Consider the following 26692-nt stretch of genomic DNA (forward strand, 5'->3'; position numbering starts at 1 on the left):
TCACTGTAGACGCTCTTTGGTCTAATCCGGGGTTTCAGTAGCTATGAGCTCGGCCTGACATACTGCACACTTTGTCGCCATGAGATTTACCTCAGATCTGTCTGAATGCTACTAGTACCTGTAAATGGAGTGTGTGGTTAATATAATAATGCTTATGACATGCTCATGGTATGACAAAAAAGTTGATGATGTTACATTCAGTGCGGAATTCCTTTGCAAACGAACAGAATTTCTGTTATATCAGTACGTTCTGGAGGGTTTTGTTGCTTTTATTTCACCACAGTGCTGAAACCTTAAAAAAAAACAAAAAAAAAAACAGCTTCACAGCGTACCCTTACACAAAGCAACATTTACATATAAAAAAAACCTAAGGTTTCCAGAAAGATCTTTTAATGTAAATAAGTGCAGTACCGTTACACCTGTGCGTCCCCTCTCCCAACCAACCAATCAGATTCACGGATTCGACAGCTCTGAGGTCAGCAAATCGGTATTCACTTATTTGCGTCGCTCCGCCCCTTTCTTCCGCGCCTATTGCGTCATTTTCAGGCCGCGTCGCGTATCCGCATGCGCACTAGTGTTGTCTGTCAAGCCGTGCCGGATCTGAAGTGAGCAGTCATTCCCTGCCAGGATTCTCCAATGAATGGCCCGATGGCTGCCTCGTCTGATAGGATCTCGCTCGGCCCTCTGGTAGCAGCGATCGATCAGGGCACGAGCTCCACTCGGTTCCTGGTAAGTAAGAGTGTGATTGTTCCCCGGCTGGTTACATTCAAGTCCCGCTTTCTCTTTTCAATTCAGAGTCCTGGGTGTCCTTGTGAGCATAAACGCGACGTGTGTGTGTGTGTGTGTGTGTGTGAGAGAGAGAGAGAGAGAGAGAGAGAGAGAAAGAAAGAGATGAAGTGTTAGATCCAGCTTAGTGCAAAAGTATTAAACAACCTTTGTGTAGCCAAGACTTCATATCCTTTCTTATGATCTCATGAGGCTTTTACATTTACACACGAGCAAATTATCCGATTAACTTTATACTACTCCAACTACTACTATCTCCAACCAAATACTACTGGACTGAATGTTTAGGAAGTATATTACTCCCTGAAACTCATACTGTACTTATGGTTTAGAGAGTATACTACACACTGAACCACATACTACTGTACTTATTATGGTTTAGAGAGTATACTACACCCTGAACTTCATACTACTGTACTTACTGTATTGTTTAAAGAGTATACTACACCCTGAACCTCATACTACTGTACTTATTATGGTTTAGAGAGTATACTACACCCTGAACTTCATACTACTGTACTTATTATGGTTTAGAGAGTATACTACACCCTGAACCACATACTACTGTACTTATTATGGTTTAGAGAGTATACTACACCCTGAACTTCATACTACTGTACTTATTAGGGTTTAGAGAGTATACTACACCCTGAATATCATACTACTGTATTTATTATGGTTTAGAGAGTATACTACACACTGAACCACATACTACTGTACTTATTATGGTTTAGAGAGTATACTACACCCTGAATATCATACTACTGTACTTATTATGGTTTAGAGAGTATACTACACCCTGAACCTCATACTACTGTACTTATTATGGTTTAGAGAGTATACTACACCCTGAACCTCATACTACTGTATTTATTATGGTTTAGAGAGTATACTACACCCCGAATCTCATACTACTGTACTTACTGTATTGTTTAAAGAGTATACTACACCCTGAACCTCATACTACTGTACTTGTGGTTTAGAGAGTATACTACACCCTGAACCGCATACTACTGTACTTATTGTTTAAAGAGTATACTACACCCTGAATCTCATACTACTGTACTTATTGTTTAAAGAGTATACTACACCCTGAACTTCATACTACTGTACTTATTATGGTTTAGAGAGTATACTACACACTGAACCACATACTACTGTACTTATTAGGGTTTAGAGAGTATACTACACCCTGAACTTCATACTACTGTACTTATTATGGTTTAGAGAGTATACTACACCCTGAACCTCATACTACTGTACTTATTATGGTTTAGAGAGTATACTACACCCTGAACCTCATACTACTGTATTTATTATGGTTTAGAGAGTATACTACACCCCGAATCTCATACTACTGTACTTACTGTATTGTTTAAAGAGTATACTACACCCTGAACCTCATACTACTGTACTTGTGGTTTAGAGAGTATACTACACCCTGAACCGCATACTACTGTACTTATTGTTTAAAGAGTATACTACACCCTGAACTTCATACTACTGTACTTATTATGGTTTAGAGAGTATACTACACCCTGAATCTCATACTACTGTACTTATTGTTTAAAGAGTATACTACACCCTGAACTTCATACTACTGTACTTATTATGGTTTAGAGAGTATACTACACCCTGAACTTCATACTACTGTACTTATTGTTTTAAGAGTATACTACACCCTGAATCTCATACTACTGTACTTATTGTTTAAAGAGTATACTACACCCTGAACTTCATACTACTGTACTTATTATGGTTTAGAGTGTATACTACACCCTGAACTTCATACTACTGTACTTATTATGGTTTAGAGTGTATACTACACCCTGAACTTCATACTACTGTACTTATTATGGTTTAGAGAGTATACTACACCCTGAACCACATACTACTGTACTTATTATGGTTTAGAGAGTATACTACACCCTGAACCTCATACTACTGTACTTATGGTTTAGATAGTATACTACACCCTGAACCTCATACTACTGTACTAATTATGGTTTAGATAGTATACTACACCCTGAACCTCATACTACTGTACTTATTAGGGTTTAGAGAGTATACTACACCCTGAACCTCATACTACTGTACTTATTAGGGTTTAGAGAGTATACTACACCCTGAACCTCATACTACTGTACGTATTAGGGTTTAGAGAGTATACTACACCCTGAACCTCATACTACTGTACGTATTAGGGTTTAGAGAGTATACTACACCCTGAACCTCATACTACTGTACGTATTAGGGTTTAGAGAGTATACTACACCCTGAACCACATACTACTGTACTTATTAGGGTTTAGAGAGTATACTACACCCTGAACCTCATACTACTGTACTTATTAGGGTTTAGAGAGTATACTACACCCTGAACCTCATACTACTGTACTTATTAGGGTTTAGAGAGTATACTACATCCTGAACCACATACTACTGTACTTATTAGGGTTTAGAGAGTATACTACACCCTGAACCACATACTACTGTACTTATTAGGGTTTAGAGAGTATACTACACCCTGAACCTCATACTACTGTACTTATTAGGGTTTAGAGAGTATACTACACCCTGAACCTCATACTACTGTACTTATTATGGTTTAGAGAGTATACTACACCCTGAACCACATACTACTGTACTTATTGTTTAAAGAGTACACTACACCCTGAACCTCTTACTTCTGTACTTATTATGGTTTAGAGAGTATACTATGGCCAGAACCGCAAACTACTGTACTTATTGTGGTTTAGAGAGTATACTACAACCTGAACCTTATACTACTGTACTATAAAGCATAATATTAACCACATATTACTGTACTTATGTTTTTTTTTTTTTAAAGATACACAACCTGAACCCATACTACTGTACTTATGGTATAGAGAGTGTACCATGCTTTGAACCTCAGACCACTCTACTTTCAGTTTAGGAAGTATACTGTACTTATGGTTTAGAAAGTATACTACATCCTAAACCGAATAGTACTGTACTAGATATTATAATGCATCCTAAATCACATATTACTGTACTTATGGTTTAGAAAGTATACTGTATTCTGAACCACATAGTATTGTACTTATGGCATAGCGAGTATATTGTATTCTAAGCCACATACTACTGCACTTAAGGTTTAGAAAGTATACTACACACTGAACCTCATACTACTGTACTTAAAAAGTATACTTCTGATATAAAAAAGGGTTTTCGCTATTGCCAAACACTGTACGATCAGGTCTGCATACAAATCTTTTCTGCTCAGGTTTAGGGTTGATCCATGGACACTCCTGAGTGCACTTTGGTGTAGTCTTGTTGACTAGCACCAGGCCTATCCTCAGGTTAAATATGCCAAGGATAGAAGTTAAGTTTAAAATCCCTTGTGAATTAGTGCTGTGCATGTAAATAATATTTATATATTCAGTTACACGGGGACACAGGGAAGCTATACATGTCAATGGAGGCATTCATCCTGAGCACAGCACTCAGTCTCACCCGCCCACTCCTCCTGAGATCTTTTAGCCTCTCACACTGCCGAGACTGAGGCTCTTCTACATGTCTGCAGCCTCGGGGATAAAAAAACGACCCTGTGCTGTGTATAAACAGCGTATAAGGCATTATAATAAGGTATAATAAGTCTATAATTATTATAGTTGGGTGTTATGGCAAAAATCTGTAAATACTGTATCATAATGTGTGAATATTTTTCCCTGAAATTCATTTCTCAAGGTGCTGCGATATGTGTAATGCCATGTTTTGCCATTTTTAGGCACATGTTTGAGAACATCCCTGCCTTGGATTTTATTCAGATTTTAATCTTTATAAAATGGCAGCCATTGAAAAATGCGTTTTTTAAAACACAACCTATAAGTTCTATGAAGATGTCCATTGTTGAGCCTCCTCGCATATCAGTAATAATTTTACTGATAACTGATAAACAGAACTTTTTGTTACTTTGACCACCTTGAACTCTACTTTTACTTAATCAACCTGCATCAGTTATTATAAATTTTGAGCCACTGGGCTTTAAGCCGTCTTTCATAAGATGTAATTTTAAAGTTATGAAATTAAGTGTGCATTGTCTCATGACAAAGAAACTTATAAAATAAAACATATATAACAACAATTTCAGAAAATTTTCTCCAATATATGTAAAGGATTTTACATAGAAGTGTACAATGCTTTCTTGACAGTGAGTTAATTTTCCCCTTGGATGAAAATCTGATGCAACTTGGGTATTGCGTCGTGTTCACTGAAGGCTTTTGAAACTAACTGGGTAATCCCTCATTGCAATATCGGTTATTCAAACCTTTAGGTTTGAAATGTGCTATTTAAGGTTTTGTAACCAAATTTAAATCTTCTACAGTTTGTCTTTGCTCTAAATTGTAACTCTGTAATAAAATGTACTGTATAAAGTTCAGAGGTCACAAAATACACATTGTGCATGGAAGTAAAGTATTTACAAATTATGTAGTTTTAACGATTTAACGATGATTTATTCAGTTTTAATATGCTTCTTTTCCTTGCAGGTGTTCAATGCTAAAACTGCCGAGCTGCTTAGTCACCATCAAGTCGAAATTCAGCAAAGTTTCCCTAAAGAGGGGTGAGCACTCGCACACTGAAACTCACTACACCTACAATAGCATCACAAAATGCATGGCTGTTCATAATCAGTTTCCTGTCTGTTACAGAAATTCATTATCTACCGCTCATAATATATTAATTATTTCCATCCATCATATCCATACCCAGTTTTCAATCCTAAATGCAGTTTGATCTTAAGTGATTCAACTTTTGATTGAAGTAATCCTGTTACTGTTTTAATCAAATAGCTGGTTATTACAGATTTTGTATTATTAAGTATTATCTATTTAACAAAGCACCGTCTCTGCAGATGGGTGGAAGAGGACCCGAAAGAGATTCTGCAGTCCGTGTACGAGTGTATGGACCGAACCTGTGAGAAACTGACGCAGCTCAACATTGACATCTCCAACATTAAAGGTATTAGATGTTCCTCATGTTGTTCGTATAGAACATTTAACAGTATCATCTGATGATGGATCCTATTTGTGTGTGAATAGTGCCAGTTATTAGTAGTAAATTTGAAATGTTTACATTGTTAGAATAATGCTGTACTCGATATTCGTGTCACAGACGATTTTCAGCTTTCGTGTCATGCAGTCAATTTTCAGCTTTCATGTCATACGTGTTGTTGACGATTTTCAGCTGTCGTGTTATACGCGTTGCAGGTGATTTTCAGCTGTCATGTCATACGCATCGCTCATGATTGTCAGCTTTCGTGTTGTACGCGTCTAAAGCTATTGTCAGCGTTTACTACATGTCATACAGTCAGAAACACCAGTGCACCGTCACAGGCGTTCCTCACCAAATGAAACATCAGGCTGCGACATCATCAGCTTTTAAAGCACAATATGAAATAACAGTCCTAGCCCCCCCATTATATTCCTAGAAAGCTAGCCCATCAATAGGCAATGTCATCATCAACTTTTATGTCATACTGTGAGGGTGTCACCGCCGTTACATTGAAGCAGAAACGGGGACGTCAGGCCGAGCTCATAGCTACTGAAACTCTGAATCAGACAGCAAAGCGTCTACAGCGACAGTGCATACTGTATGACAGGCAGAAGTGGCGAATTCTGAAACATTTGAGCAATGTGAGCAGCAGCAGCTTGTTGATCGAACACTTCATTGGAAGGTTATGGTAGCACGCAGCTGTCAGGATCTGATTCAGGGGGAGGCGGGGGGTAGCCTCATGTCACCTCACTTCACCTCATGTAACCTCGAGTTTCCAGTATAAATATAGTTTCAAGCAATGATGAACGGGTCCAAGCACCGGTGCCATCGCCACCTGGGCAGAGCAGAAAGACAGTGGGCACAGTGGACACGTGCATTTAAAGGGGACATACCGATACAATAACGATATAATTTTAGAATAGGGGGAGTTTTATGATAAGGCCTCCAGGAAACTTGGATGCTGGGTGTGTACCGGGTTTAGCATGTATACACGCAAGTGTGTATGAGCTAGGCAGCTAAAGCTTGCTAAGGCATCCTAGTGGCAGCAGATTTCAACCTGTGTGCTAGTGCATGCTTGATTGTAGGGAAAAAAATCTTTAAAACAAGAAGGCCCTTGACGACATAGCGCTGATGTCATAGTGCTTGGGCCCTAACATTGAGATATTATATATTTATTATACAGTAGATATTATACATTTAATATCTATATTGCTTCTTTATAATATTTTTTTTATTTATACCATTGTATTCCACCTGTCTATATCTTATCCATCATGTATGTTTGTATGACTGTTATCCAAATATTCATAAGCAATCTCTTGTAAATTCCCTTTAGCCATGGGTGTGACCAATCAGCGAGAAACCACACTGGTCTGGGACAAAGAAACGGGTGAGCCGCTGTACAATGCGATTGGTAAGTATGCTCGGGTAACAAAGTCAAATTGATCAAATCATCTAAAAATAGCTAAAGACGATTGATTCGATGTGGTGCTGTGCAGGACACACTGATTTAAAGTACTGATGTTGTTGATCTGTGCAGTGTGGCTGGACCTGCGCACACAGTCCACTGTGGAAAGACTCATCAACAACACGCCGGGCAGGAACAAAAACCACCTAAAGGTACGAACAGCTTGAGGGTTTACAGCAAAATCATGCTCTGAATCCTCATCAGTTTAAGCTGAGTGTATAGATGAGGCGATACAAGGTCCGTTGAGTTGTTCTCTTTAGGTAGAGATGAATTCTCACTAGTACTACTGTTGGTGGGTAGTCAAACAGCATTGTGGGTAATGGAGGAAAACATGGTTAGTTCAGGCCAAGAAGATTTAATTAGACGAGTGGCATTCCACGATATATAGAGCATAACAGCACTGGGACGTTTAACTATATGTCTCACTTTGGGTCACAAGTGTCCTAATAGTCATTAATTACACCAATTTACTTTTTTGATGTAAGTTATTTAGTTATTTTTTCGAAAATATATAACCGTTATTCAGACAATTTATGTAATCTGTGAGCCAGACATCAGTCATTCCCAATCCATTAGTGTGTGTGTGTGAAAGTCGTCCTACAAGCCCCGCCCACCGATAACCCGCCCCCCCTATGTTATACCTCTATCTCACCTATGTGGTTTGACTATGTGAGGACCGACACACAGAAAGATGGAAACCTAATCACAGCGCCAGAACTCGCGATGAATCATGATGATCCGTACTTCGGGCACCGCGTGAAACCGCGTAGGTGAGATAGGGGTATTAGTAGTTACCATACAATAGGCTAAACTCTACTGAGTGATGATGGTAGAATAATTATAAAGGTCTTGACTAAAACAACATGCATGAGGAATCACAAAGGAGTTTTCATTTTCTGCAATGGAAAAGTACTCGAACTAGTTACTTTTATCAGAAAGTAACGCTGTAATGTAACTGATTACTTTTTAAAGACAGTAATATTGCAGTGTAATTGGTTACATTAAAAAGTAACGTCCCCCAACACTGCTCCTTAGTCATTGCTTCGAAATGATTCCAAATTGTCTCTGAAACGTCTATGTTTTATTTTGGACTAACTACTGTAGCCTCTAACTCAAGTCTAAATCCTAAATTCCTTTCTAACCCCTGATCAACTTACACCCTATATAGTGCACTAGCTTTTCATTTAACACTATTTAGAATTTGACTCTAGAAAAATATTTGTGGAACTGTTGTACAGGTATAAAGGCAAAATCACACCTGAATATTTGCTTACTGTATTTATTTGCACCTTCCTGTCTATAGCCGCATCACAGACGTGCTGATATTCAGCACGACAGCACTTCCTCTCATGTGATATAGCTTGAACATGACATATATTCAGGATTTCTTTTTTTTTTTGCCCCCATTTTATGACCTTTCTATAAAGAATAATGTTCTAGGTTTTGTTGCTGTTGATAATAATATGGATTAGAGTTGGAATGGATCTAAGCCAGGAGGCTAGTATATCTTTATAAAGATACTGTATAGTCAAAGACAGTAACTGTCCTCCCATCAATTGAAACTCATCCGTACAGTAAATTTTAGCTCAGTCGTCAACGCATTGGACTACGGTTCGGGAGGTCCAGATTCAAATCCCATGGTGCCACTGTTGAACCCTTAAGCAAGGCCCTTGACCCTCAACTGCTCAGATGTATAATGAGAGGAAAAAATATATAAAAATAAGTCACTCTGGATAAGGGCGTTTGCCAAATGCCTAAATGCAAATGCAAATAATTATCTTTGTACCTCCATGTGAGGTTTATTTGCTTATTTTTCAGTGTCCACTAACTGATGTACAGTTGGTAGACAAGTGTACACCGAATTAGACTTTTGACTTTAGTGTTTGTTTTATAATGCTGACAAAAATGTGACCGGTCAGGCTGGAAGGAACACGCCTTGGAACCACAGAGCAGGAGGAAATTAAGTTAAATGAACGAGACGCAATGCTCCGAAGCAATCACCTTTTACTGGAATTAGTCATCCAGCAACCATCCGGATCCTTTAGTTTTTACTGTAATGTAAAACTGAAAATGATGATCAAGGTTTTATTAATTAGGAATAATTTTGTGCTGCCTAGGAGGAGCATTCTCATGTTTCAGAAGTGGTTTCAAAATGTGACTGTGTGCTGTAGTGGATGTAAAATTATTTATTTATTTATTTGTTTGGTTGGGGGGAGTTGTACCCAATAAAAAATTGGGGCATAGTTTTTTTGGGTCATTCTGTATAGCGGGGTGCTGATTCAAGAGATTAAAGTCGCGTCCTCGACGGACATCCACAGCAGAATTGGACAGAACGGGAGCACCGTTCACCTCGTTTAAGTGGAGCCCATGGAAGAAAAGGGCACAACACTCAAGGCCAAAAATGACCTTTTTCGACACTCTCAATACTATATTCCTTTTCCAACTAAAATAAAAAGAATCAGACAAAATTGTTGTCTGTAAAGACCTTAGTAATTCCCCTATAGACCGCTTTTTTGACAAAAAAAAAAAAATGTGATCAGCAATTTCTTTATAAACCTGCACAAAGCATATCCGAGACCACTGATATGTTTCTTTTTTAAAAAGCGAATAGTTGCCAAATCCTGACATTGTTTTATTTATTATTGTTTGATGCTCCTTATATAGTATATTTTTCATTCTCATTATTTTTGGAGGTTTCCTTACTTTCCTTTACACATGCTTGCACATGACTTTTGCTCAGTTACGGTACACTAAAACTATCGTCGTATGACACACCACAGAGAAGTGCATATCATCATTCCATCACTCTTCTACAGCACAAGACCGGTCTTCCCATCAGCACGTACTTCAGTGCCGTGAAGCTGCGCTGGTTAATGGACAACGTGGAGGAGGTACGCCAGGCCGTGCTTTCACACACAGCCATGTTCGGAACCGTCGACTCCTGGCTCATATGGGTAAGTCACACACACACAATGCAGAACATCTTTTTTTTTTTCTTTGTATGTGGTTTACAAAACCGGTCCAATCAAGAATCCTAAAATCCTAGAATGCTGAATTGCATCTATAGCTAAAATTTCAAAATTCTGTATTTTTTTTTTACTTAGTATTATAAACACTATGAAATATCACTCTAGTTATAAATCAACAGAAAACTGCACTGTAGATCCCAAAAGTATGGATAATGCAAACATTTTCAACTGTCATCAGTTACTGGCACCATGCTGGCTTAGTTGTTGCACACTGTCATCTTGCACCTCCAGGGTCCAGGTTCGATTCCCACCTCGGGTCTGTGTGCATGGTCTTTGCATGTTCTACCTGTGCTTGGTGGGTTTCCTCCGGGTTCTTCGGTTTCCTCCAACAGTCCAAAGACATGCACATAAGGTTCATTGGCGTTCCCAAAGTGCCCGTAGTGTTTGAATGCAGGGGTTCTGCAACAATCACAAATTGGAAATAAATACCTTGGCCTCCATGGTCCCTTGTTGGACTACCGAAGTTTATAGATGGATGGATCGATGGTTATCTATGACTTGCATGTTACTCTATAACATATCATATGCTCGCTATTTTTCAGTGCCTAACCGGTGGGAAGAAAGGAGGCGTCCATGTTACAGATGTGACCAATGCAAGCAGGACCATGCTCTTCAATATACACACACTGGACTGGGATCCAGATCTCTGCAAGTAAGATATACGAACTCGAACTACAAACTGGAGCTGTGCGATTCGAACTATTATGTAATTTAATTGACTGTTTGTTGGTCGATACATTGAATTGAATCAGTGGTTCAGTTTTTAATCCAGGATCAAAATCAAACTTGGGTTCGAACTTTTGACTGGTTCTGTATACAACAACTTTTGCAGAGAATACTGACTGCTTCTCATGTGTTTGAGAGTATTGCTTTTTATTACTCCTTCAAGTTTATAGTTTTTTGGAGTGTACAGTACACTTGGTACAATATCACCACCTACTGGACTGAGGTGTGGACCAGAGGAGTGGCAGGAAAAAAGATAATTGCTTTGTATGAAGAATGACATTTAATAAGTCAACAACACGCGTTTACTGTATCATTTCTTGGGAAAAAATCTGAGAATAAACATTCCTGCTATTCAATTGAAACGAATCGAAAAACTCTAATGAGTCACAGCTCTATTAAACACACCTTGTACATCTGTTACTGAATGCCATGTTTGTGTTTAAACTCTAATCAAATGTGAAGTCATTTTTACAGCTGAATGGTTCATTAAACAGGAATGTGTTTTGTTCCAGCTATTTTGGCATACCAATGGAGATCCTGCCAAAAGTGAGGAGTTCCTCAGAGATCTACGGATTAATGGTAAGCTCCGATGACATTTTACATCATGCATAAGTATTCGCCCCCCCTTCTTCCCTTTTAAACTTTCCCTCTTTTGTGGTGTTTAAAACCAGGAAATTGCATGTCATGAGTCTACACGTGTTTATCCATAATATTCAAGTGCGATGAAAGTTGTGATTTCATACAGTGAATATTCACACTCTCAGCTGTAGCAGTAGCACATTTATACAGTATAGTGTGGATTCATGACATGAAATCCTATTGAAATCAGTGTCTTTCCAGGTTGCATTTCAAAGGGGGTGAATACTTATGCAGCAACATAAAACAATACTTTTGGTCCATTTTTTTTTTTAAATATAAAAAAAAGTCGAATATTTTATAAACAACTATTATATCCCTGATTGGATTTGCAAATAAGTCCCGTGTGGAATTTTTTTCTTTTCAATCAAATCAAACCTTTTTGTCTTATCATCTCTTTGGGCTTTCTGATAGAAAATCAGTTCTAGTCTGGTGAGTAGGTCTTGACTAATATTATTGACGTTGTCATTTCTGGGCAAATCGAGTCTCTCTTTCCTTCCCCTGGTTGGCTTTGATCTCCCTTTTATCCCATTCCATCTATCAGTGCATTTCCAACATGAAAACCACGTCTGATTCCATCTGATTGTCTGAGCAGAGCTCGGCTGCAGTACGGTCCAATAATCAACCAGTATGAAGTCGAAGCAACACTTTGTTTATTCTATTGTTTATATTGGTACAGTTCTGGTCAAAATGATTTGTAGAAATAATAAAAAATTATTCTGTCAAATTTATATCAGCCTTTTTACATTAGTATAAAAAAAAACAAGAACTCTTAATTCCGATGAAATTCTACACCTGTAAGAAATTTCCTGTATAAAAACATGACGTGTTCATGTGTTATGAATAATGGCTTTAAAGGTCCCATTCGACTATTTTTAACGAGTAAACCTAGGTCTCCAGGCTTCCTCAAAGTGAGTTTGTTAATACTTTGATGTTTAGATAGTGCATTTTTTTGGTCATAACTTAAACTCAATCCCAGAGCTGAGCAACAATACGGGGGAGGGACTTTTCTTATATGAGGTCATATTAAAGGGAAAATGCAACTGGCTCATTTAAACCTGAGCTAATATAAAAATAAAAAGCAGGAATTCTTTTTCTCTTTTTTTTGTTCATTCAAGGACACTGGAGCCTCGTCCGAATGTCTTAATGTGACAATAAAGACAAGTTTGCAAAATAGGTGCCTTTTAATGTGTACAGACGTTTATGCATTTTTCTCTTTGTAGGTAATAAAAACATACATAGACAGTCATGAAAAATTGAGAAACCATTTCCAAATCACAGTGCTGTTAAAAACCATTAATTTATTATACATTATATTATACTGTACATGCACGATGGCTGTTTGGCTAAAATTTACTGTAATGATCCTTAAAAAAAAGTCTGTTTTTGTTAAAGCAGTTGCTGTTGTTATAGGAAACTAATTGACATCTTCCGATTTGAGAATTGAACCCGGGTGCATTATAAAGATGTCTGAAGGCTGTCTTCTTGGTCTTTCATTTAGGACATCCTGTTCAGCAATTCTGGAAAAAAAAATATATATATTAAACAATACATCTAACAGTAAAATTGACCAGAACTGTAAACTCATTACCGCTAGCACTCTCAGGCTTTTTATTAATTCCTAGACTGGATTTTGTTTCTAGTTTGACCGTTTGTTGGAAATGTACTGGGTGACTTCCTTTGTTTAACGGCACACTGGCTGGATGCCATGAGCTGACCTCTGACCTCATGTGTTCTGAACCACCTTTATCCAAAGCTGTCTTTCTAAAGAGCACTTTGAGGGGTTTTGTTGCTTCTTCCAGGTCACTTTCTGACTGTGAATCTCTCCTCCATGTCTCTGCATGCTCACAAAAAGTGAATAAGGGACTGGTAGACACGGCATGCCTCGGTCACAGAGTAGTTCATGTAGTTCTTCACAGATGTTCAATTGTATACTGTTCTCGGAGACAATTCAAGGAGATGAACTGAAACCTAATAAACACTGATTAACACTACAGTCACTCTGAGATGACGATTGTCTCATTTTTATTTATTTCTTTTTGCTTTCACAGAAATCTGGTCCTCTCACTGGTGTTCCAATATCAGGGGTAACTTGCACCTCCTTATTTCTTATTCTACACTAATCATTTTAATACATATTACTTTATTAAAGCTGTGTAATATCAGTCTGAAACACTCACATTCTTTCGCCGCAGTGTCTAGGGGACCAGTCTGCCGCACTTGTGGGACAGATGTGCTTTCAGGACGGTCAAGCCAAAAACACGTACGTCTCGTTTTTATTTGTCTTTAACACGGTGGTGACTAGTGAAAGGGGAATCAGTATGTCAGAAGTAGATCTGCATGCTTTATTGGATCATATGCTTTCTAAGTATGTTTTAGGGACTGACAGCACATTATCTTCTATCATTCCATGATTGTCATGTTTGTATTTTTTTTTTTTCTTGAAACACCTGGGCCCGTATTCACAAAGCTTCTTAAGCCTAAAAGTTACTCCTAGTAAAGAAATTCTAAGAAAATTCTTATAATTTTGACATTTTCCTAGAATTTCCTCTTAAATTTAGGACTAAATCTTAGTAAAGATAAAAATGATTCATGGACCATCTTAGCCCTAAAAACAGCTCCTAGGGTTAAAATTGTTAAGGATAGAGAGGAGGACTTTTAAACAGCTTAAGAGTTTCTATAGCAGAGGACAAAATGGCGGAAAGAAGAAATATTCTCTAAACACTGAACGTAAAGCTAAAAGTAAACACTGATCTTCTGTCCAATTAGTTTTTCTTGTTGTTTTACTTCCTTCCATTTCTCTTGGATTGTTGGCTTCATACCATTCAAAAGTGCAACTTAAATAAACTGTTTTTTTTGCTCCCATCAATCTGAAATGAAGTAATAAAATCAGTATAGTAAATAAATGTAAGAACTTAAAAATAGTAACTACTGCGTGGAAATTGATTGCTTTAAAAGTAAACACATTTTCAACATTCCGCTGTTTTATTTAACATTAAGATATTTAGCCTATTACAGAAACTTTGCATAAAGTAGCCTGTAGTCATGATTATACAGTTTCTTTACAACAAACATAATAATATTACTGTCTATTCTATTATCATATATTACATTTTTCACAAAGAGCGCACTTTAAGACCTTTACATAGGTCAGAGATTATTTTTTTATCAGCCAATCGCAGACCTTGAATTGCTACATCATCCTAACCACACCTCCTCACTAAGATAAAGGTGCTCAGAGTTCCTCTAAGAAGTTTCCTAAATCACTTTTAGTCTAGGAATCCCAGCTTAGACTTTTTAGGCTAGGATAGGAGCTCTCTGAGGGAATTCTAAGAAGCTTTGTGAATACGGGCCCTGGTCCTTATGTGTTTCGTTCCACTTAAACAACCTCTGTTTTTTCATCCATTTACTGTTCGGTTGAATCAGACAAGTTGTTTTAGCACAAGTGGAGACTATCAACAGATTAAAAGTATGATATGTTGCTCATTAATAAAAGGGGGAGTAACAAATGATCTGCACTCCTGGTTGTAGAATTTATTTTAATTAACTTTTAGAAAAGACAAATATATAATTTTTTACATCATCTCACATCAGTGGTGTGTCTTTGTCCTCGTAGGCCTGCTTTCAGGGAACCAAACAGGTGAAATTGAAGCGAGATCAGTACTAAAGGGAGAATGCTTTAACACCTAAAAAAAAAAAGTTTTTTTTGGTGTTTTTTTTTTATTACAAGCGGGGCATACATTTTTGCTCTCACTGGAGTCCCAAATGAACTGATGTTGCTCTGATTTAGACAGTACAGCCAACAGAAGTTTTCAATATAACCGGAGTGCGTATAATTTTTGACTCAAGGAATGAAACACTTGTGGAAATGATGCTATTGGGATATAATAATCAGCGGAGCGGTTACTGCTCACCATTCCTTTATTAATTACTTGTTAATAATGTAAATATAAACATTTTAACAAACGAACTGTGCGATATCCTCCACCTTAACACGTCTTATCTTTCCTCTTTCAGTTACGGCACTGGATGTTTCCTGCTCAGAAACACAGGAACGAAGGTATTCCTCATTCACTGCTTCTTAGTAATGATTTATATACACGTGTGTGTATGTATTTCTGTCTAAGCTCTCTGTCTTACTTTATTCTGCAGCCGGTGATGTCAGATCATGGCCTTCTAACCACAGTAGCGTATAAACTGGGTCGAGACAAGCCGGCCTGCTATGCGTTAGAGGTAACATTCTTTAATGCAAGTTTCTTCTTATCATTATCTTTAATGCACCTTTGAGTCAGGTGAATAAAAGTGTATGATTCATTGCACATTAACTGTTTTTGTATATAATTCTTTTTTTAGGGTTCAGTTGCCATAGCAGGGGCGCTGGTGCGCTGGTTGAAGGATAACCTCGGGATTATCGAAAATTCAACAGAGCTCGGTAAGTTCATTAAAAAGGTAGATAGAAAACGCATACACTAGGTAGTACAGGATATTAAACCAATACACACATGAACACCAGGACACCTGTCTGACACCAGGACACGTTAAACACCATCTTCTGACTGAAACACACACATAACGTTTATTTTTGTAAATCGCTTAACCTTATTAGAAGTTTTAAACCTCCACGTTTTGACCAAACCATGAGACATAGTCGGAAGATTTTCAAGCTTAAGCCGATGTTTCGTATAAACATGATCGTATAAAATGTTTCAGCGCTTTCTGTTCAAGGCCCCTGTCTCCCCAGTCACTGCTGTGCAGATGTAAACGTGTCACATCAGTTCTCTTATACAAAAAATTTTGATCTGAATGAAAGAAGAGCAGTGCGTGCGGTGATTTTAGTTTTTTGTTGCGGTCTGAGGGTGTACCTGGTACCGAAACAACTCCCAGAAGAGCATAAAAAGAAGCATTAGTTGTTGTTGGCATGGGACCAGTACTGTATCCAGTGGCTGAGGTTTGGGCACTGGCTGGGAATCGAACCCGAGCCTTTCGCATGGCAGGTGAAACACCTACCACAGAGCCACCAGTGCCCCATAAAAAGAAGCATTAGGATATCTGCGAACAAGATTTAAAGCGATACTCTACTCTAAGCAAAGTGAAAGTCTCTTAAAGGGAATCATTACTAGTGACGAGACGTGGATACATCACTACGAGCCTGAGAGTAAACAACAGAGTACGCAACGGAGTCATCTTTAATGGCCAATTGAGGAAAAAGTTCAAAAGTTGACCATCAACTGGAAAATTCTTACAGTTTTCTGGAATTCTCAAGCGCTAGTATTGGAACATTATCAGGGAAAATCAATCATTATCAGGTTCAATAAACAACTGTGCTCATTACAGTGAGACGCTTATTGAGGAGCTGAAGCCTAAACTTCGGATTGAAGACAGTGGACCGCTACCCAAGGGTTGTGATCTTGCATGATGATGCACGTCTGAACACTTCAACAATCAACACTCTGTGAAAACCTTGTTTTCAGGTGTTAAAGCCTTATAGTCCTGATCTAGCTCCATCTGACTTGGTCCCCTGAAAGCAGCCCGATGAAGAACTGAAGACAGATGTGCACTCGTGGCTCGCAGCTCAGCCGTAAAAAATTTTTTTAATAAGGGAATTCGAAAGCTTGTTGACAGATGGACAAAGAATATTGGAAAGCAAGGAGATTTATGTTAAAAATTATGTATTTGTCTTTTCTAAAAAGTTAATTCAAATGAATTCTCCAGCCAGAGTGCACATAATTCTTGACTTACTCTTATATATTATTGATGCTTAATTGCATACTTAAATAACCACAAACGCAACAGCAGACTGATTCATCTATTGTGCGAAAATTCGCAGTCGGGGCGTCTGTAAGCTTGCGCAAGCGGAAGGGGCGGATAGCACTGTCCTCCGAGTGTGTTACTCCGCCCCCCCAACGGTGCATGAGGGAGCAGTTCAAAAAGATGTGTTGTTCGGAGAAAACACGTGATAGTCTGCGGCCCTCCCGACTGAGTGGTCGTAGTAGCCTTAATGTGGAGTCCCCTAGTGACGGGGAGGAATTATCTCATTTTGCTGTTAAACAAATTTTGCTACTTTTTGACCCCAGTCTTCCTGTACAATGATAGAACAACGTTCCTTTCTTCCACAGAGAAGCTTGCAGCTGGAGTTGGAACGTCATACGGCTGCTACTTTGTCCCTGCATTCTCAGGTCTCTACGCCCCCTACTGGGAACCGAGCGCTAGAGGGCAAGTGGTTAAACGACTTTAATGCAGAATCATGAGATAATAATACAGTATGCCCTGGAAATCTGTTACTCCAGGCTTACGCTATTATATATATATTGAAAGAAATGTTTGATTTACTTTGTTTTAAACAGAATCATCTGTGGTTTGACTCAGTTCACCAACAGGAGTCACCTGGCCTTCGCTGCTCTGGAAGCAGTCTGCTTTCAGACACGAGAGGTAACGTCTACGTGTGTAAAAATCGTCCTGTCGTCTTTACTCGTGAATCCATGTGCCATTCAGTTAATTATCTTTGCGGTTCAGATCCTGGATGCGATGAATCAGGACAGTGGGATTCCACTGACTCAGCTCCAGGTGGATGGAGGCATGACCTTGAACAGACTCCTCATGCAGCTCCAGGCTGATATTCTCTGCATTCCAGTAGGTAAGTCATGTAACTGAGAGCTCCCTTGTGAGATTCTGTTTCATGGTCGGCTTTGAAATGCTTTGTGTTGAGGGGAAATCCAGGATGAGTGCACCTATTACTAAGCCTTAATAATGCGGAAAGCCGGATGAGCCTAAATCCACCGAGTAGTCAGAGATACGCCGAGCATTTTACACTGATTACTGGAAAAATTATCACAGCATAGCATAAAGCACTGACTGGAATTTCCCCTGGTGGATCAGAAGCTTATTGAATTATTGATTTTATTTATATCATCTTTGTCGCTTCATGTCCTTACATCATATGGCTCATTTGTTAACCTAAATGTATGTTTTTGTTTTTTTGTTTTTTAAAAAGAAAATGCATAATACTTAAACGTTTTCCTACTTAGCAAAAAAAATGTGCCATTGACTCGTCATCTGTTGCTTTTTCTGATATTTTATCATCAATAAAAAAAATCAATCAAGTTAGCCATGATGCTCTTTTTTTTTTAAACCTCTTTTTTTTATATATAGAGAGTTTAATCTAATTCTCTCCGGATCCGTTTGCACAGTGAAGCCGTCCATGCCGGAGACGACAGCTCTGGGAGCGGCCATGGCAGCGGGAGCAGCGGAGGGAGTCCGAGTGTGGAGTTTGAATCCTGAGGACCTCACTGAGGTCACCTCTGAGAAATTCGAACCCCAGATCAACCCAGAGGGTAAGAATGTCTTACGTGATGTTAACAGCAGTAAGAACTTTTCTTCATCCGATCCGTGGAAAGGGAAAAAAAATGTGTAATTCGGGTAAATGTGTAACTGTAGGTAAGAAAGCAGGTGTGAAACCCAAGACAAACCAAATGTATACACCTGATCGAGAAAATAGATTAATACCAGAGGTTTTTTTTACAGAATTTCCAATTCTTTTTTTCTTGTTTGTCTTTGCTAGGCCTAAACAAATAAACTTTATGCATTAGTGATGTTTTTTTTCATATTTATTCTATGATGGGTTAGTTATAACTTAGTTAGTTTAAATCAATTTAATCAATCTTTTGTTGATCGGTTCAGTTAGTTGAATCGATACATCAGATTTCTTCCACATTTTCCCGAGAATATTCGCTTCTTCTTTTACTTCTCTTTTAGCTTCAAAATAAATGTAATTAAATTGACATTTCAGCTATGTTTTGTTACAGCTACAGAGGTGTAGCTCTAGTGTCTAGTGTATTGCACATGGGGTGTTCAAGTCAAACAGGGACTTTTGATTGTGCAGAATAACAGAACATACACTACCGCTTAAAAGTTTGCCATCACTTGCAAATTTCTTTGCTTTTGTTTAGTAATTTATTTTTCACATTCTGCAACAATACTAGGAATTTCAACATTATGAAATAACACGTGTGTAATTATGTAATTATGTAACAACAGTCAGTTGTTATTTTAAGACACGAATGTCAGCTGTTTTGGAATAGTTCTTGCGAGAACAGTGTTGTGTCAAGTGCATTTGCAAAATCCATCAAGCACCATAATGAAACTGTCTGTCAGGAAGACCTTCCAGAAAAACAAGACCAAAACCTACCTCTGCTGCAGAGGAGAAGTTCATTTAGAGTCACCAGCCTCAGAAATCACCCATTAACAAACAGCATCTGAGATTAGAGCCGTTGTAAAGGATTTACAGACCATGAGTAGCAAAAACATCTCAATATCAACTGTTCAAGGGAGATTATTGTATAGTTTGGACGCCTTCAGTATTGTTTTTACAGTGTAGAATGAAATAAAAATCAGGAACGACCATGGAGTTAGAAAGTTATCAAAAACTCCCTTTATTTCTCTATATAATCCCCTGCTACACTAATGCACTTACCCCAGCGTTTCACTAGTGCATTGGACTATGGTTCGGAAGGTTCCAGGTTCAAATCAATTTCCCTCTGGGATTAATAAAGTTATTTGAATCTTGAATCTTGAAAAATCCCACAACCACCGAGTTGTTTGCCCTTTAACCCCTTAGTGCTCAGATGTGTAATGAGATAAAAATGTAAGTCGCTCTGGAGAAAGGTGTCTGCCAAATCCCTAAATGTAATGTAAATGCTGGCGTTTCAGGAACTCCTTTAATGGCTCAAATGTGCAGAGTGTCTTGGAACGAGGTCAGGACTGTACGGAGGATGTCCCAATAACATTGTGAGTGATGATTCCCTCGGCCTGGATCGTCACCCACAGACATTTTGCCCTCTTTAAAAACATTTAAGTGTTTTACCGCAGTAACAGCCTGATCACCGTCCTGAAATCTCAATCAGGTTTTTTGTTTTTCTTAGTTTGACTTGAGCGCTTCTTTGTAATTTGTTTGTGAAAGACTTGAAAAGTTGTGAAATCTGGGAAATTTGTATATTTTTTTGTCTTTCTTTCCACATAGAGAGTGAGTTCCGCTACGCTCGCTGGAAGAAAGCGGTCCAGAGAGCCATGAACTGGGAGACTACAGAGCCAGTCAGCAATGGAAACAGTTTGTACCTCAGCCTTTTGTTCAATTCAGCAAACAGGGAGGGAACAGCAAGATGTTCACATCGTCCAAAAACAAGAACTGTGTCACATTAACTGACAGAAAAAATCATCTGTACATCTGATGTGAAATAACAGGACCTAAACAGTAACACACTGTATTTAGATAACCTGCATGAAGGTTGCAGTCCTTTTAAAGTCACATGTCTCTAATGTTGTTACTGTATGTTTATTAAGTTGAATAACCAAGTAACTTAATAGAAAGTAAGACACATCTGGAAACACACATCTGCAATTTAATATTGACCGAGGGGAAAAAAAGCATAATAATAACACCCACCAAAAATGTTTTTCACAATAAATATTATTAAGAAAATGACAAAAAATATAGTTATAAAGAAAACAAGGAGCATGCAGAAATGTCTTAGATGTTACTTGATCCAACCAAATCAGTGGTTGCTCACGTGTCTCCTTTCTTTCTTTCTGATGTTGCATGAATTGGACCTGGGTTTCGGACATTCTCCAGATGAATCTAGTTTCTTCAGTAGTGTTCCCCTGGGCTTTTTCATTCTGGGTAGCATGTGTATGTTAATTGGAGCGAAATACATTGCAGGTCAGTGTGTGTTTGACACAGAGAATAAACCATCCTTTGTGCATGCATGTGTGCTTATGCTGCTTCATACTAAAGCTCGTAACTCCTCCTCGGACTAGGAAAACGCACTTTCCACTGTAGCACACACTTGAGTTGTGCTGTAATGTACGTGCAGGTGTTTGTTTTAGATCAACCACCATACATATGAATTAGCTCGTTAGATCTATAACGCTGTTTTAAGTAGATGCGTCACTCGTCACCGTTCGTGAGATAGATGATTCAAAATTTAACATGAACACCGATGCATCTGTGATTCAGTTGTGTAGTTTGAGAAGTCGGATAATTTTCCGAAGATGACACAGCATTTGATGCATACTATGTAAGATCAGAATATTTCTTTTATCAATTTCAGACTACAGAATTTTAAGTATCCAAATGTGTAAAATAAAAAAATAAAAAAAAGAACTAATAAATGATTCTAATTATTTAGTAACAAACTAAATAATTTCTTTTGTTATAGTCAAATCAAGCATGATCTGCATACATGAAACATAAACTTCATAAGCTTTTTTCGAAATCTGACATAAACCTATAAAAAGACTTATTTATACAATTTAAAATGCAATATTTAATCATTAAATGCAGCATTTTGTATTAAATGTATTTATTTCAACTAACACCAAATGATGGCACTGTACAAACGATCACATTAACATGATGTTTGTCAATATTTAATTATCACCTAAAAAGTTTTTTTTAAGGCTTTTGCAATTTAATAATTGCGCAGGTCCATATTCCGATTTCAGTTTCTATATGATTAAATTGTAACTAAGTTAACTAAGAGGCCAGGGTTGTGAATAAAAGCCGTCTTTAAAATGTTATGCCTGTTAGTACCTTTATTTTTAATGGGTTTGATCACTCATGTAAGGTGTAAAGGTCGTGTAGTCATATATTAGACACCACCCTGAAGGTAAACATTACCAAAAAACAAAAAAAAGACATTACACATTTATAATAAAGGTTTTGGCTCTGGATAGTACAAGTTATTTTATAATTGTTTATAATGTAAAAGTATAGAAAAATGGCTGTTAATCCACTCAAACTTTGCTTTTGTGACACTGATATTTTGTAACCCAAGTTGCCTATTTTCATTAAGAAAGTGTGAATTTGGTTCGTTTTATCCACAAAATTTTAAGAGAAAAAAAAATCTGGTAAATTTCAAAATATTGTCTTTTTTTAGACTAACTGCTTCAATAAATAACTGCACACTGGGAGGGGCTTAAAAGTTTGACTTGAACACCCTTTGAAATGAGAACATGATGGGAGACATTTGGGGGCTGCTTCATTAAAGTGATATAAAATACAATCATAAATCTCGAATGCTTGCTTTTAAATCATTTTTGGTTATTTTGTGTAATGACAAATATGTATTAATTATTTATTTATTTATTTATTTATTTTATATATTTTTATTTGACTTTGTGGACAAAAAGATGCTCAAATTTTTTTATGAAAATAGGTTCATTTCAAAATGTCTATGTCACAAAAGAAATTTTAAATATTAGCCATTGTGTTATTTAAGGCAAATAGAAAACAACATTTACTACCTAAGAACAAAATTGTAATGCATAGTGTTATAATAGTTTTAATTTTCTATATGCCTTGGATCCTACATAGTATTGCTGATGACGCTTGTGAAAAAATGCGCAAAACTTTGCTAAAGATTTGTTTTCGCTTTACATCGCCACAAAACACTTCTTTCTCATTCTTCACTTTAACAATTTATTGATTTCTTGTTGTTTTCAATTATTTCATTAAAACCATTATTTTTGAAACTAACATTATTTTTCATCTTTTTTTAACAGGTTTCAAGTAGACTTCTTCTTGAATCCACTACGATATTGAATAATGACCGTAGAATGAAGGATATTAGGTACCTCCACTAGTGGCGAGTCACTCTCTAGCAAATATGGGACAACTGAATCATCTCTATCTGACCTCGAAACAATCAACGAAAGGTTGTTTTTATACTTTTGGTACGTGGTTGCCATAGCATGCAAGCTGCAAGTTGGTGACTGAAACAGATTCTGTGAAGAAGAAAAAAAAAAAAACGAACAAAACACTTAATTGAAATTGCAAAGCACTGTTGTACTTATGAAGAAACAGCTGGCAGCGTTGCTGAGCAACGTCATCTGACCCAAGCTGGTTGCTATAGCTCCTTAATTTCCTTTATGTAGATGATGAAATTTTTCACACAGACCTCTGTGTGTTTTGTCGTACTGTATTCTAAATTCAGCCAACTTTTAATTGTGCCACATCTTATTTCGCTTCATCATATCATACCATGTGTTAGAAGGTGCTGATTGTAGTTTTCCAGAGTACTTCTTCTAAGGAACGGCGGAAAATATGGAAGCACTGAGGTATAAATCCTGGCACGCACTGCATGAGGACTGTGAATGGTTTTACTTTCACAGTCTTCCATATGGTTGTTGAACAAAACTGTGTGTTACTCTTCTGTTACTGTGAGACCCCCAACCCAGAATACTGTGCATCCCAAGGTAGAAAAAGCTAATAAAAGTTTTCCTACTAGGATGTCAAACGTTTAAGAAACACTAGAACTCTGAAAAACTTCTTGATAATCACAGTGTCTGATGATGTCTCTGACCTAGAGACTGTGCTTTTCTATCATATACAATACATCACTTGTCATATGCTGTAATATATGTAATAGGGTGTAATATTCTCTTGCTGAGAATATTGACTGAAAGCAGAAAGCTTGCTTTTACCAATAACCTTTTGAATCATGGTGTAATAAAAACAGCTAATGTTTGTCATCTAACTAGAGGTCATATTTGTTTTGTCCTTTGTTAACCTGGAGTTGGCTTTTAGTCATTATTTAGCTAGCTCTTGGGTTATTGGCTAACTATCAACGAACTAGGCTTACATTCAGTAGAATAAAAAAAAAATCATGATGGTTTCTAACAAAAAATGCTTTTAATCATTAATAACATGTTTAAAATCTAACGTAGGCATAAACAGTACTATTTTGGTTCAAAGTTAGGTTTACAAATACAACTGTGTAAAATGGAACATAAATGAAAATGAATATTGCAATGCCATTTGTGCCTCTAGTAAATTCAGTTATGTTGGTAGGACTACTTAATTTGACATGACAATTTATTTTTCTCCAAAGTGGCCTGTTGATCTATCGATCTGTCTCCCTTATTAACTGTCTCTGAGGTCGTGTATGTGGAAGAGGGTGGATAGCACTTTCTTCTGAGTTCGTTCCTCTGGAGGGAGGGGAACAAGCATGTATTGGTCATCACCCTACGTGATTTGTAGCTGTTCTAGGATACGATAATAGACTGACTGGTGAATTGAGATTACCTAGTGAGCGCAGGAAAAAAAATAAAAAAATTCAGCCAACATGATGCATTAACATAACATAACTTTGGCCCAAAAGTGAAATAACTGTTTTGCGTCAGTTTGTGTTGTCATCTTAACATCATTGACGTTATCACAGTCGTCATAAAGTACATATATTTAATAGGTGTCATTTACTTCTATGAGCGCTGTTCTTAAGTATTTACATAATCTTTTCATCTGTTTTATCTGTATTTTAGGTATAAACATGGCAAAGGTATTAATCCTGCCAGTTAAGTTAAATATTTATTTTTGCAGATAACCACTAGATAAATATTACGATGTGATATTAAGCCCTGATGCTTAAGTTATTTTGTCATTAATGAAGAATTCGTATTTTCGAGTCTCTTTGATTAAAGCATTATCGGGGCCAAAAGCCAATGAACTTAATATCAGTATGTGAAATACCATAAAGCACTCACCAACAAGGTTTCTTTTTTTTTTTTTTGTAAATTTGTAACGGGGATTTTTTTATTTTTAAGATTTGTGTGTTTAACAGGAATTTATAATATATTCATGCATTTTTTTTTTTTATGTACTTGAATTTTAAATTGACCCATACACTGTTCTAGCACATACCAGTAGTCAGTGTTACTGAGGTATTTTGTCTCAAATCATGCACTTTGCGGCACTTTCCAAACAAGTAGTGCGTGCAAACTTGCAAATGAAACAAATATAATGTATCATTAATGCTTGATGTACTACTGTAGCATTTACAACTTGTAACTTGTGGCTTCACATTTTCTACATTAATATTTCAGTAAGCGACAATGACACGATTCCACAGATCAAACTGTAAAAAAAAAAAAAAAAAAAAAAAAAGTTAGGTTTTAACTTTTAGGGTTTTTAAAAATGGTTTTTGCTGTGGTTTTCTCATGCAGATCAGTGATATCATGTGATCTGTCTAATAAATACTGTTAATTAAAATACTTCAAATTTATGCTATGGTTTAACTTGGTACACTTGCATAGTGTACAGTCTAAGATTATAGTGAACAGTGCAGAATTTAAGAGACTTTTTTTTAAGGGTTTGATTGTTTTTTGTTTGGTTTTTGCAAGAATATTTTCTTATGTTGGTACAAATGCATATTTTGTACATTTGGCTTAGAAATCCCACATATGTAAAAATCTTTTGCTGCACATTAAACTTGTGGACTTGGTTAATATTCCATCACCTTGGAGTCTTTATTTTAGGCCTTTGGATTATTTAACATTCTGCCAGAAATATAATTATTTGGTACTTGGTATTTATAAGTGAACCAAACCAAGAGTGCCAAAACCACAAAGCCAAATTTGATTGTCTTTAAAAGTGAAATTGTAAATGTTGTCCAATTCTCTTAAATGTTTTTTAAAATGTATTTTTCACTTATTTAAATTCTAATTTTTTGATTTTCTGTTAATTCAAATGTCTTCCCCTACAAATGCTAATAGCAATTTTATTGTTGTGTAATTATTTTTACCGATTCATATGATTTTTTTTTTTAACAGTACATAATATTTTAGAGCTCATTTACAGTACCAGAATGTACTTATGAAACTCCAAAAAAAAGGATTGGTTCAAGACTCTTCTTTTGTAGGCTCCAGTTGCAAACCCTATTACATACACTTATTGAATGCTTTTAGGAGCCCTATACTGTAGTAATACTGGGTAGAGCCTCTTTTTGTTCTCAAAAGGATTCCACAAACTGTTGGAAAAATTCCCTTGAGATTCTGGTCTCTTGTTCTACCACATTACAAGCTACTAAAGAATAGTGAAATTTTTGCAATGTTCATCACACCAGGTCGAGACAACTTAGCCTCGAGACAGGTCGAGACAACTTGTGATATGGTGCATTATCATGCTGGACAAGAAGCCTTAAGAAGATGAGTAAACTTCAACAGGCCCAAAGTGTACCAAG

The 26692-nt window shown here is 37.1% G+C and overlaps 1 protein-coding gene across 2 annotated transcripts; it reads left to right on the forward strand.

Moving 5' to 3' along the window:
- Window positions 1–592: 592 nt before the first annotated feature.
- Window positions 593–25960, forward strand: gk (glycerol kinase). Of its 2 annotated transcripts, XM_053477432.1 has the most exons (21): window positions 593–729; window positions 5318–5391; window positions 5683–5789; window positions 7159–7236; window positions 7363–7442; window positions 10107–10244; window positions 10862–10971; window positions 11558–11624; window positions 12096–12113; window positions 13733–13768; window positions 13877–13944; window positions 15699–15741; window positions 15834–15914; window positions 16035–16113; window positions 17798–17894; window positions 18026–18110; window positions 18195–18315; window positions 18869–19012; window positions 20698–20784; window positions 21307–21393; window positions 23238–25960. In XM_053477432.1, the coding sequence occupies exons 1-21, from the start codon at window positions 637–639 to the stop codon at window positions 23246–23248; spliced, it is 1704 nt and encodes a 567-aa protein (XP_053333407.1). In that variant the 5' UTR covers window positions 593–636; the 3' UTR covers window positions 23249–25960. The 2 variants fall into 2 exon arrangements, with proteins under 2 accessions (XP_053333407.1, XP_053333408.1); XM_053477433.1 differs by lacking the exon at window positions 12096–12113.
- The last annotated feature ends 732 nt before the right edge of the window (window positions 25961–26692 follow it).

The sequence above is a fragment of the Clarias gariepinus genome, chromosome 18, assembly GCF_024256425.1.
Source record: "Clarias gariepinus isolate MV-2021 ecotype Netherlands chromosome 18, CGAR_prim_01v2, whole genome shotgun sequence".
Lineage (NCBI taxonomy): Eukaryota > Metazoa > Chordata > Actinopteri > Siluriformes > Clariidae > Clarias > Clarias gariepinus.